Here is a 12,371-nt window from a genome sequence, read left to right as displayed (position 1 = left end):
ATGCTAAATTGTCCCGTACTGCCCAGGGATGTGCAGGTTAGGGTGGATTGGCCATGCTAAATTGTCCCGTACTGCCCAGGGATGTGCAGGTTAGGGTGGATTGGCCATGCTAAATTGTCCCGTAGTGCCCAGGGATGTGCAGGTATGGGTGGATTGGCCATGCTAAATTGTCCCGTAGTGCCCAGGGATGTGCAGGTTAGGGTGGATTGGCCATGCTAAATTGTCCCGTAGTGCCCAGGGATGTGCAGGTTAGGGTGGATTGGCCATGCTAAATTGTCCCGTAGTGCCCAGGGATGTGCAGGTTAGTGTGGATTGGCCATGCTAAATTGTCCCGTAGTGCCCAGGGATGTGCAGGTTAGGGTGGATTGGCCATGCTAAATTGTCCCGTAGTGCCCAGGGATGTGCAGGTATGGGTGGATTGGCCATGCTAAATTGTCCCGTAGTGCCCAGGGATGTGCAGGTTAGGGTGGATTGGCCATGCTAAATTGTCCCGTAGTGCCCAGGGATGTGCAGGTTAGGGTGGATTGGCCATGCTAAATTGTCCCGTAGTGCCCAGGGATGTGCAGGTTAGTGTGGATTGGCCATGCTAAATTGTCCCGTACTGCCCAGGGATGTGCAGGTTAGGGTGGATTGGCCATGCTAAATTGTCCCGTAGTGCCCAGGGATGTGCAGGTATGGGTGGATTGGCCATGCTAAATTGTCCCGTACTGCCCAGGGATGTGCAGGTTAGGGTGGATTGGCCATGCTAAATTGTCCCGTACTGCCCAGGGATGTGCAGGTTAGGGTGGATTGGCCATGCTAAATTGTCCCGTAGTGCCCAGGGATGTGCAGGTTAGGGTGGATTGGCCATGCTAAATTGTCCCGTAGTGCCCAGGGATGTGCAGGTTAGGGTGGATTGGCCATGCTAAATTGTCCCGTAGTGCCCAGGGATGTGCAGGTTAGAGTGGATTGGCCATGCTAAATTGTCCCGTAGTGCCCAGGGATGTGCAGGTTAGGGTGGATTGGCCATGCTAAATTGTCCCGTAGTGCCCAGGAATGTACAGGTTAGGGTGGATTGGCCATGCTAAATTGTCCCGTAGTGCCCAGGGATATGCAGGTTAGGGTGGATTGGCCATGCTAAATTGTCCCGTAGTGCCCAGGGATATGCAGGTTAGGGTGGATTGGCCATGCTAAATTGTCCCTTAGTGCCCAGGGATATGCAGGTTAGGGTGGATTGGCCATGCTAAATTGTCCCGTAGTGCCCAGGGATGTGCAGGTATGGGTGGATTGGCCATGCTAAATTGTCCCGTAGTGCCCAGGGATGTGCAGGTTAGAGTGGATTGGCCATGCTAAATTGTCCCGTAGTGCCCAGGGATGTGCAGGTTAGAGTGGATTGGCCGTGCTAAATTGTCCCGTAGTGCCCAGGGATGTGCAGGTTAGGGTGGATTGGCCATGCTAAATTGTCCCGTAGTGCCCAGGGATGTGCAGGTATGGGTGGATTGGCCATGCTAAATTGTCCCGTAGTGCCCAGGGATGTGCAGGTTAGAGTGGATTGGCCGTGCTAAATTGTCCCGTAGTGCCCAGGGATGAGCAGGTTAGAGTGGATTGGCCATGCTAAATTGTCCCGTAGTGCCCAGGGATGTGCAGGTTAGAGTGGATTGGCCGTGCTAAATTGTCCCGTAGTGCCCAGGGATGAGCAGGTTAGGGTGGATTGGCCATGCTAAATTGTCCCGTAGTGCCCAGGGATGTGCAGGTTAGGGTGGATTGGCCATGCTACATTGTCCCATAGTGCCCAGGGATGTGCAGGTTAGGGTGGATTGGCCATGCTACATTGTCCCATAGTGCCCAGGGATGTGCAGGTTAGGGTGGATTGGCCATGCTAAATTGCCCCACAGTGCCCAGGGATGTGCAAGTTAGGGTGGATTGGCCATGCTAAATTGTCCCGTAGTGTCCAGGGATGTGCAGGTTAGGATGGATTGGCCATGCTAAATTGTCCCGTAGTGCCCAGGGATGTGCAGGTTAGGGTGGATTGGCCATGCTAAATTGTCCCATAGTGCCCAGTGATGTGCAGCTTAGGGTGGATTGGCCATGCTAAATTGCCCCCATAGTGTCCAGGGATGTGCAGGTTAGGGTGGATTGGCCATGCTAAATTGTCCCTTAGTGCCCAGGGATGTGCAGGTTAGGGTGGATTGGCCATGCTAAATTGTCCCGTAGTGCCCAGGGATGTACAGGTTAGGGTGGATTGGCCATGCTAAATTGTCCCGTAGTGCCCAGGGATGTGCAGGTTAGGGTGGATTGGCCATGCTAAATTATCCTGTAGTGCCCAAGGATGTGCAGTTTAGGGTGGATTGGCCATGCTAAATTGTCCCGTAGTGCCCAGGGATGTGCAGGTTAGTGTGGATTGGCCATGCTAAATTGTCCCGTAGTGCCCAGGGATGTGCAGGTTAGGGTGGATTGGCCATGCTAAATTTTCCCGTAGTGCCCAGGGATGTGCAGGTTAGGGTGGATTGGCCATGCTAAATTGTCCCGTAGTGCCCAGGGATGTGCAGGTTAGGGTGGATTGGCCATGCTAAATTGTCCCGTAGTGCCCAGGGATGTGCAGGTTAGGGTGGATTGGCCATGCTAAATGGTCCCGTAGTGCCCAGGGATGTGCAGGTTAGGGTGGATTGGCCATGCTAAATTGTCCCGTAGTTCCCAGGGATGTGCAGGTTAGGGTGGATTGGCCATGCTAAATTGTCCCATAATGCCCAGGTCTTGTGCAGGTTAGGGTGGATTGGCCATGCTAAATTGTCCCGTAGTGCCCAGGGATGTGCAGGTTAGGGTGGATTGGCCATGCTAAATTGTCCCGTAGTGCCCAGGGATGTGCAGGTTAGGGTGGATTGGCCATGCTAAATTGTCCCGTAGTGCTCAGGGATGTGCAGTTTAGGGTGGATTGGCCATGCTGAATTGTCCCGTAGTGCCCAGGGATGTGCAGGTATGGGTGGATTGGCCATGCTAAATTTTCCCGTAGTGCCCAGGGATGTGCAGGTTAGGGTGGATTGGCCATGCTAAATTGTCCCGTAGTGCCCAGGGATGTGCAGGTTAGGGTGGATTGGCCATGCTAAATTGTCCCGTAGTGCCCAGGGATGTGCAGGTTAGGGTGGATTGGCCATGCTAAATGGTCCCGTAGTGCCCAGGGATATGCAGGTTAGGGTGGATTGGCCATGCTAAATTGTCCCGTAGTTCCCAGGGACTTGCAGGTTAGGGTGGATTGGCCATGCTAAATTGTCCCATAATGCCCAGGTCTTGTGCAGGTTAGGGTGGATTGGCCATGCTACATTGTCCCATAGTGCCCAGGGATGTGCAGGTTAGGGGGGATTGGCCATGCTAAATTGTCCCGTAGTGCCCAGGGATGTGCAGGTTAGTGTGAATTGGCCATGCTAAATTGTCCCGTAGTGCCCAGGGATGTGCAGGTTAGGGTGGATTGGCCAGGCTAAATTGTCCTGTAGTGCCCTGGGATGTGCAGGTTAGGGTGGATTGGCCATGCTGAATTGTCCCATAGTGCCCAGGGATGTGCAGGTTAGGGTGGATTGGCCATGCTAAATTGTCCCGTAGTGCCCAGGGATGTGCAGGTTAGGGTGGATTGGCCATGCTAAATTGTCCCGTACTGCCCAGGGAAGTGCAGGTTAGGGTGGATTGGCCATGCTAAATTGTCCTGTCGTGCCCAGGGATGTGCAGGTTATGGTGGATTGGCCATGCTAAATTGTCCCGTAGTGCCCAGGGATGTGCAGGTTAGGGTGGATTGGCCATGCTAAATTGTCCCGTACTGCCCAGGGATGTGCAGGTTAGGGTGGATTGGCCATGCTAAATTGTCCCGTAGTGCCCAGGGATGTGCAGTTTAGGGTGGATTGGCCATGCTAAATTGTCCCGTAGTGCCCAGGGATGTGCAGGTTAGTGTGGATTGGCCATGCTAAATTGTCCCGTAGTGCCCACGGATGTGCAGGTTAGAGTGGATTGGCCATGCTAAATTGTCCCGTACTGCCCAGGGATGTGCAGGTTAGGGTGGATTGGCCATGCTAAATTGTCCCGTACTGCCCAGGGATGTGCAGGTTAGGGTGGATTGGCCATGCTAAATTGTCCCGTAGTGCCCAGGGATGTGCAGGTATGGGTGGATTGGCCATGCTAAATTGTCCCGTAGTGCCCAGGGATGTGCAGGTTAGGGTGGATTGGCCATGCTAAATTGTCCCGTAGTGCCCAGGGATGTGCAGGTTAGGGTGGATTGGCCATGCTAAATTGTCCCGTAGTGCCCAGGGATGTGCAGGTTAGTGTGGATTGGCCATGCTAAATTGTCCCGTAGTGCCCAGGGATGTGCAGGTTAGGGTGGATTGGCCATGCTAAATTGTCCCGTAGTGCCCAGGGATGTGCAGGTATGGGTGGATTGGCCATGCTAAATTGTCCCGTAGTGCCCAGGGATGTGCAGGTTAGGGTGGATTGGCCATGCTAAATTGTCCCGTAGTGCCCAGGGATGTGCAGGTTAGGGTGGATTGGCCATGCTAAATTGTCCCGTAGTGCCCAGGGATGTGCAGGTTAGTGTGGATTGGCCATGCTAAATTGTCCCGTACTGCCCAGGGATGTGCAGGTTAGGGTGGATTGGCCATGCTAAATTGTCCCGTAGTGCCCAGGGATGTGCAGGTATGGGTGGATTGGCCATGCTAAATTGTCCCGTACTGCCCAGGGATGTGCAGGTTAGGGTGGATTGGCCATGCTAAATTGTCCCGTACTGCCCAGGGATGTGCAGGTTAGGGTGGATTGGCCATGCTAAATTGTCCCGTAGTGCCCAGGGATGTGCAGGTTAGGGTGGATTGGCCATGCTAAATTGTCCCGTAGTGCCCAGGGATGTGCAGGTTAGGGTGGATTGGCCATGCTAAATTGTCCCGTAGTGCCCAGGGATGTGCAGGTTAGAGTGGATTGGCCATGCTAAATTGTCCCGTAGTGCCCAGGGATGTGCAGGTTAGGGTGGATTGGCCATGCTAAATTGTCCCGTAGTGCCCAGGAATGTACAGGTTAGGGTGGATTGGCCATGCTAAATTGTCCCGTAGTGCCCAGGGATATGCAGGTTAGGGTGGATTGGCCATGCTAAATTGTCCCGTAGTGCCCAGGGATATGCAGGTTAGGGTGGATTGGCCATGCTAAATTGTCCCTTAGTGCCCAGGGATATGCAGGTTAGGGTGGATTGGCCATGCTAAATTGTCCCGTAGTGCCCAGGGATGTGCAGGTATGGGTGGATTGGCCATGCTAAATTGTCCCATAGTGCCCAGGGATGTGCAGGTTAGAGTGGATTGGCCATGCTAAATTGTCCCGTAGTGCCCAGGGATGTGCAGGTTAGAGTGGATTGGCCGTGCTAAATTGTCCCGTAGTGCCCAGGGATGTGCAGGTTAGGGTGGATTGGCCATGCTAAATTGTCCCGTAGTGCCCAGGGATGTGCAGGTATGGGTGGATTGGCCATGCTAAATTGTCCCGTAGTGCCCAGGGATGTGCAGGTTAGAGTGGATTGGCCGTGCTAAATTGTCCCGTAGTGCCCAGGGATGAGCAGGTTAGAGTGGATTGGCCATGATAAATTGTCCCGTAGTGCCCAGGGATGTGCAGGTTAGGGTGGATTGGCCATGCTAAATTGTCCCGTAGTGCCCAGGGATGTGCAGGTTAGGGTGGATTGGCCATGCTAAATTGTCCCGTAGTGCCCAGGGATGTGCAGGTATGGGTGGATTGGCCATGCTAAATTGTCCCGTAGTGCCCAGGGATGTGCAGGTTAGGTTGGATTGGCCATGCGAAATTGTCCCGTAGTGCCCAGGGATGTGCAGGTTAGTGTGGATTGGCCATGCTAAATTGTCCCATGGTGCCCAGGGATGTGCAGGTTAGGGTGGATTGGCCATGCTAAATTGTCCCGTAGTGCCCAGGGATGTGCAGGTTAGGGTGGATTGGCCATGCTAAATTGTCCCGTAGTGCCCAGGGATGTGCAGGTTAGGGTGGATTGGCCATGCCAAATTGTCCCGTAGTGCCCAGGGATGTGCAGGTTAGGGTGGATTGGCCATGCTAAATTGTCCCGTAGTGCCCAGGGATGTGCAGGTATGGGTGGATTGGCCATGCTAAATTGTCCCGTACTGCCCAGGGATGTGCAGGTTAGGTTGGATTGGCCATGCTAAATTGTCCCGTAGTGCCCAGGGATGTGCAGGTTAGGGTGGATTGGCCATGCTAAATTGTCCCGTAGTGCCCAGGGATGTGCAGGTTAGGGTGGATTGGCCATGCTAAATTGTCCCGTAGTGCCCAGGGATGTGCAGGTTAGGGTGGATTGGCCATGCTAAATTGTCCCGTAGTGCCCAGGGATGTGCAGGTTAGAGTGGATTGGCCGTGCTAAATTGTCCCGTAGTGCCCAGGGATGTGCAGGTTAGGGTGGATTGGCCATGCTAAATTGTCCCGTCGTGCCCAGGGATGTGCAGGTATGGGTGGATTGGCCATGCTAAATTGTCCCGTAGTGCCCAGGGATGTGCAGGTTAGTGTGGATTGGCCATGCTAAATTGTCCCGTAGTGGCCAGGGATGTGCAGGTTAGTGTGGATTGGCCATGCTAAATTGTCCCGTAGTGCCCAGGGATGTGCAGGTTAGAGTGGATTGGCCGTGCTAAATTGTCCCGTAGTGCCCAGGGATGTGCAGGTTAGGGTGGATTGGCCATGCTAAATTGTCCCGTAGTGCCCAGGGATGTGCAGGTATGGGTGGATTGGCCATGCTAAATTGTCCCGTAGTGCCCAGGGATGTGCAGGTTAGGTTGGATTGGCCATGCTAAATTGTCCCGTAGTGCCCAGGGATGAGCAGGTTAGAGTGGATTGGCCATGATAAATTGTCCCGTAGTGCCCAGGGATGTGCAGGTTAGGGTGGATTGGCCATGCTAAATTGTCCCGTAGTGCCCTGGGATGTGCAGGTTAGGGCGGATTGGCCATGCTAAATTGTCCCGTAGTGCCCAGGGATGTGCAGGTATGGGTGGATTGGCCATGCTAAATTGTCCCGTAGTGCCCAGGGATGTGCAGGTTAGGTTGGATTGGCCATGCGAAATTGTCCCGTAGTGCCCAGGGTTGTGCAGGTTAGAGTGGATTGGCCATGCTAAATTGTCCCATGGTGCCCAGGGATGTGCAGGTTAGGGTGGATTGGCCATGCTAAATTGTCCCGTAGTGCCCAGGGATGTGCAGGTTAGGGTGGATTGGCCATGCTAAATTGTCCCGTAGTGCCCAGGGATGTGCAGGTTAGGGTGGATTGGCCATGCCAAATTGTCCCGTAGTGCCCAGGGATGTGCAGGTTAGGGTGGATTGGCCATGCTAAATTGTCCCGTAGTGCCCAGGGATGTGCAGGTATGGGTGGATTGGCCATGCTAAATTGTCCCGTAGTGCCCAGGGATGTGCAGGTTAGAGTGGATTGGCCATGCTAAATTGTCCCGTACTGCCCAGGGATGTGCAGGTTAGGGTGGATTGGCCATGCTAAATTGTCCCGTACTGCCCAGGGATGTGCAGGTTAGGGTGGATTGGCCATGCTAAATTGTCCCGTAGTGCCCAGGGATGTGCAGGTATGGGTGGATTGGCCATGCTAAATTGTCCCGTAGTGCCCAGGGATGTGCAGGTTAGGGTGGATTGGCCATGCTAAATTGTCCCGTAGTGCTCAGGGATGTGCAGGTTAGGGTGGATTGGCCATGCTAAATTGTCCCGTAGTGCCCAGGGATGTGCAGGTTAGTGTGGATTGGCCATGCTAAATTGTCCCGTAGTGCCCAGGGATGTGCAGGTTAGAGTGGATTGGCCATGCTAAATTGTCCCGTAGTGCCCAGGGATGTGCAGGTTAGGGTGGATTGGCCATGCTAAATTGTCCCGTACTGCCCAGGGATGTGCAGGTTAGGGTGGATTGGCCATGCTAAATTGTCCCGTAGTGCCCAGGGATGTGCAGGTATGGGTGGATTGGCCATGCTAAATTGTCCCGTAGTGCCCAGGGATGTGCAGGTTAGGGTGGATTGGCCATGCTAAATTGTCCCGTAGTGCCCAGGGATGTGCAGGTTAGGGTGGATTGGCCATGCTAAATTGTCCCGTAGTGCCCAGGGATGTGCAGGTTAGGGTGGATTGGCCATGCTAAATTGTCCCGTAGTGCCCAGGGATGTGCAGGTTAGTGTGGATTGGCCATGCTAAATTGTCCCGTAGTGCCCAGGGATGTGCAGGTTAGGGTGGATTGGCCATGCTAAATTGTCCCGTAGTGCCCAGGGATGTGCAGGTTAGAGTGGATTGGCCGTGCTAAATTGTCCCGTAGTGCCCAGGGATGTGCAGGTTAGGGTGGATTGGCCATGCTAAATTGTCCCGTAGTGCCCAGGGATGTGCAGGTTAGGGTGGATTGGCCATGCTAAATTGTCCCGTAGTGCCCAGGGATGTGCAGGTTAGTGTGGATTGGCCATGCTAAATTGTCCCGTAGTGCCCAGGGATGTGCAGGTTAGTGTGGATTGGCCGTGCTAAATTGTCCCGTAGTGCCCAGGGATGTGCAGGTTAGAGTGGATTGGCCGTGCTAAATTGTCCCGTAGTGCCCAGGGATGTGCAGGTTAGGGTGGATTGGCCATGCTAAATTGTCCCGTAGTGCCCAGGGATGTGCAGGTATGTGTGGATTGGCCATGCTAAATTGTCCCGTAGTGCCCAGGGATGTGCAGGTTAGGTTGGATTGGCCATGCTAAATTGTCCCGTAGTGCCCAGGGATGAGCAGGTTAGAGTGGATTGGCCATGATAAATTGTCCCGTAGTGCCCAGGGATGTGCAGGTTAGGGTGGATTGGCCATGCTAAATTGTCCCGTAGTGCCCAGGGATGTGCAGGTTAGGGTGGATTGGCCATGCTAAATTGTCCCGTAGTGCCCAGGGATGTGCAGGTATGGGTGGATTGGCCGTGCTAAATTGTCCCGTAGTGCCCAGGGATGTGCAGGTTAGGGTGGATTGGCCATGCTAAATTGTCCCATAGTGCCCAGGGATGTGCAGGTTAGGTTGGATTGGCCATGCTAAATTGTCCCATAGTGCCCAGGGATGAGCAGGTTAGAGTGGATTGGCCATGCTAAATTGTCCCATAGTGCCCAGGGATGTGCAGGTTAGGGTGGATTGGCCATGCTAAATTGTCCCATAGTGCCCAGGGATGTGCAGGTTAGGGTGGATTGGCCGTGCTAAATTGTCCCGTAGTGTCCAGGGATATGCAGGTTAGGGTGGATTGGCCATGCTAAATTGTCCCGTAGTGCCCAGGGATATGCAGGTTAGGGTGGATTGGCCATGCTAAATTGTCCCGTAGTGTCCAGGGATGTGCAGGTTAGGGTGGATTGGCCATGCTAAATTGTCCCGTAGTGCCCAGGGATGAGCAGGTTAGAGTGGATTGGCCATGCTAAATTGTCCCATAGTGCCCAGGGATGTGCAGGTTAGGGTGGATTGGCCGTGCTAAATTGTCCCGTAGTGTCCAGGGATATGCAGGTTAGGGTGGATTGGCCAGGCTAAATTGTCCTGTAGTGCCCCAGGGATGTGCAGGTTAGGGTGGATTGGCCATGCTAAATTGTCCCGTAGTGCCCAGGGATGTGCAGGTTAGGGTGGATTGGCCATGCTAAATTGTCCCGTAGTGCCCAGGGATATGCAGGTTAGGGTGGATTGGCCATGCTAAATTGTCCCATAGTGCCCAGGGTTGTGCAGGTTAGGGTGGATTGGCCATGCTAAATTGTCCCGTAGTGCCCAGGGATATGCAGGTTAGGGTGGATTGGCCATGCTAAATTGTCCCATAGTGCCCAGGGTTGTGCAGGTTAGGGTGGATTAGTGAGGGGTAAAGATTTTGTCAGAGAAATGGTCTGGGTGGGTTACTTTTCGGAGGGTCGGTGTGGACCTGTTGTGCCGAAGGGCCTGTTTCCACACCGTAGGGATTGTGTGGTTCTCCGACCGTTTCCGCAGTAACCTGCTTTTCCGATTCAATTGAAGGGGAGTGCAGCCCCGGCGGGTAGCGAAGACAAGAACCAGAGCGAGGGCTCCCAGAGAAAGGCGGCGGGCAAGAAGAGAAGCTGCTCAGAACCCGATAAACCGGTGAGTTTGTTTTTTTTTTATTATTTTTCATTGACAGGATGAGGGGTTTGCTGACTCAGCCAGCAGTTATTGCCCCGGAGGGTGGGGCAGTTAAGAGTCAGCCAAGTTGTTGTGGGTCGAGAATCACATGTGGATGGCAGATTCCTTCCCCCAAAGGGGAATTGGTGAACCGCATGGGCTTTTCTGACAATTGCTATTCGAGTCTGACTTCCAGGCTTTAGTGAGTTCAGATTATGCTGGGTGCCGCGTTGGGATTTGAACCTGGGTCCTCAGGACAGCGACAGCCGAGTGATAACCCCGCTGGGCCATTGGCTGCCTGGAGGAGTTGCTGTGTTCGCATGGGGCTTCAGGGAGCTGCTCTCTGGCTCTGACCGGACCTGCTTCCAGTGGCATGGGAACGTCGATTATCCGGATTATCCGAACGTGATCGCAAGGCCCCGATGCTCGACTGGACTGTGTTATCCGGCATTCGATTGTCCGAACCTTTGATTATCCGAACCTTCGATTGTCCGAACCTTCGATTATCCGAACCTTCGATGATCTGAACCTTCGATGATCCGAACCTTCGATTATCCGAACTATCGATTATCCGAACCTTCGATTATCCGAACCATCGATTTTTCGAACCTTCGATGATCCGAACCATTGATTATCCGAAGATTCGATGATCCGAACCTTCGATTGTCCGAACCTTCGATTGTCCGAACCTTCGATGATCCGAACCTTTGATTATCCGAACCATCGATAATCCGAACCATCGATAATCCGAACCATCGATAATCCGAACCATCGATAATCCGAACCATCGATTATCCGAACCATCGATTATCCGAACCATCGATTATCCGAAGATTCGATGATCCGAACCTTCGATTGTCCGAACCTTCGATGATCCGAACCTTCAATTGTCCGAACCTTCGATGATCCGAACCTTCGATGATCCGAACCTTCGATTATTCGAACCTTCGATGATCCGAACCTTCGCTGATCCGAACCTTCGCTGATCCGAACCTTCGCTGATCCGAACCTTCGCTGATCCGAACCATCGATTATCCGAACCTTCGATTATCCGAACCTTCGATTATCCGAACCTTCGATGATCTGAACCATCGATGATCCGAACCTTCAATGATACGAACCTTCGATGATCCGAAGATGAGATGATCAGAAGATACAATTATCCAAACCTTCGATTATCCGAACAGTCAATGATCTGGACAAAATATACCCTGACCGTGTCGTTCGGACAATCGAGTTTCCTCTGTGAGGTCCCTCAGCCTCACCCGTGACCTCCTGCTCCGTTTCGCTCCCTCCTATCAGAATTCCCGCTCCGACTCGCCTCTCAGGAGAAGGAGACAGCAGCGGGGACCCCGTTGGTCCCAACCTGGATTGCGTGGCCTTTCCTGTTGTTTTTTTATTGGCGGAAAGGGTAGTGCTGCTTGCGGCCACCGGGCGAGTGGGGGGAGTTGGTGCCACCTGGCGAAAGGGTGCTTCCATCCCAGGCTTCTATCGGGTCCCTTTCCCTCCGGCGTGCGGAACGTGGCCCGCATCCCTCGGCCTGCCCTGACCGCCCACACCCCTCCGGGAGCGCTCGTCGCTTGCTTCCTAGGGGCCTGGGCCACAGCGGTGGGTGTGAATCTGCAGTTGCAGCCTCTTCTACCTCCCCCCCCCCCGAGTGGAGGTGAAGGTTGGGGCTTTGGGCTATGAGGACGGTGCTACGCAAATGCCAGAGCTCTCCCGCACTACCTTGCTGCCGCTGGTGAGGTTCCACGTGCATCCAGATTCTTCAAGAATCCCTACAGAATGGAAACAGGCCCTTCGGCCCAACACGTCCACACCGACCCTCCGAAGAGTATCCCACCCAGACCCAGTCCCCTCTGAATGGTGCACCTAACACTATGGGACAATTTAGCATGGCCAATCCACCCTAACCTGCACATCCCTGGACACGATGGGACAATTTAGCATGGCCAATCCACCCTAACCTGTACATCCCTGGACACGATGGGACAATTTAGCATGGCCAATCCACCCTAACCTGCACATCCCTGGACACTACGGGACAATTTAGCATGGCCAATCCACCCTAACCTGCACATCCCTGGGCACTATGGGACAATTTAGCATGGCCAACCCACCCTAACCTGCACATCCCTGGGCACTACGGGACAATGTAGCATGGCCAATCCACCCTAACCTGCACATCCCTGGACACGATGGGACAATTTAGCATGGCCAATCCACCCTAACCTGCACATCCCTGGACAATACGGGACAATTTAGCATGGCCAATCCACCCTAACC

General features: G+C 53.7%; 1 protein-coding gene across 1 annotated transcript in view; it reads left to right on the top strand.

Moving 5' to 3' along the window:
- Positions 1-12,371, top strand: part of hormad1 (HORMA domain containing 1) — an 85,856-nt gene that overhangs the window by 72,148 nt on the left and 1,337 nt on the right. The window contains exon 13 of the mRNA XM_087985193.1: positions 9,966-10,067. Within this exon, the coding sequence (XP_087841319.1) occupies positions 9,966-10,067 (102 nt within the window). The remainder of the gene's footprint in view (positions 1-9,965; positions 10,068-12,371) is intronic.

Source organism: Chiloscyllium plagiosum, unplaced genomic scaffold, assembly GCF_037043375.1.
Source record: "Chiloscyllium plagiosum isolate Xiang-an unplaced genomic scaffold, Cpla_swu_hap1 HiC_scaffold_50, whole genome shotgun sequence".
NCBI lineage: Eukaryota > Metazoa > Chordata > Chondrichthyes > Orectolobiformes > Hemiscylliidae > Chiloscyllium > Chiloscyllium plagiosum.
The sequence above is the reverse complement of the archived record's forward strand: the minus strand, read 5'-3'. Positions and strand labels throughout refer to the sequence as shown.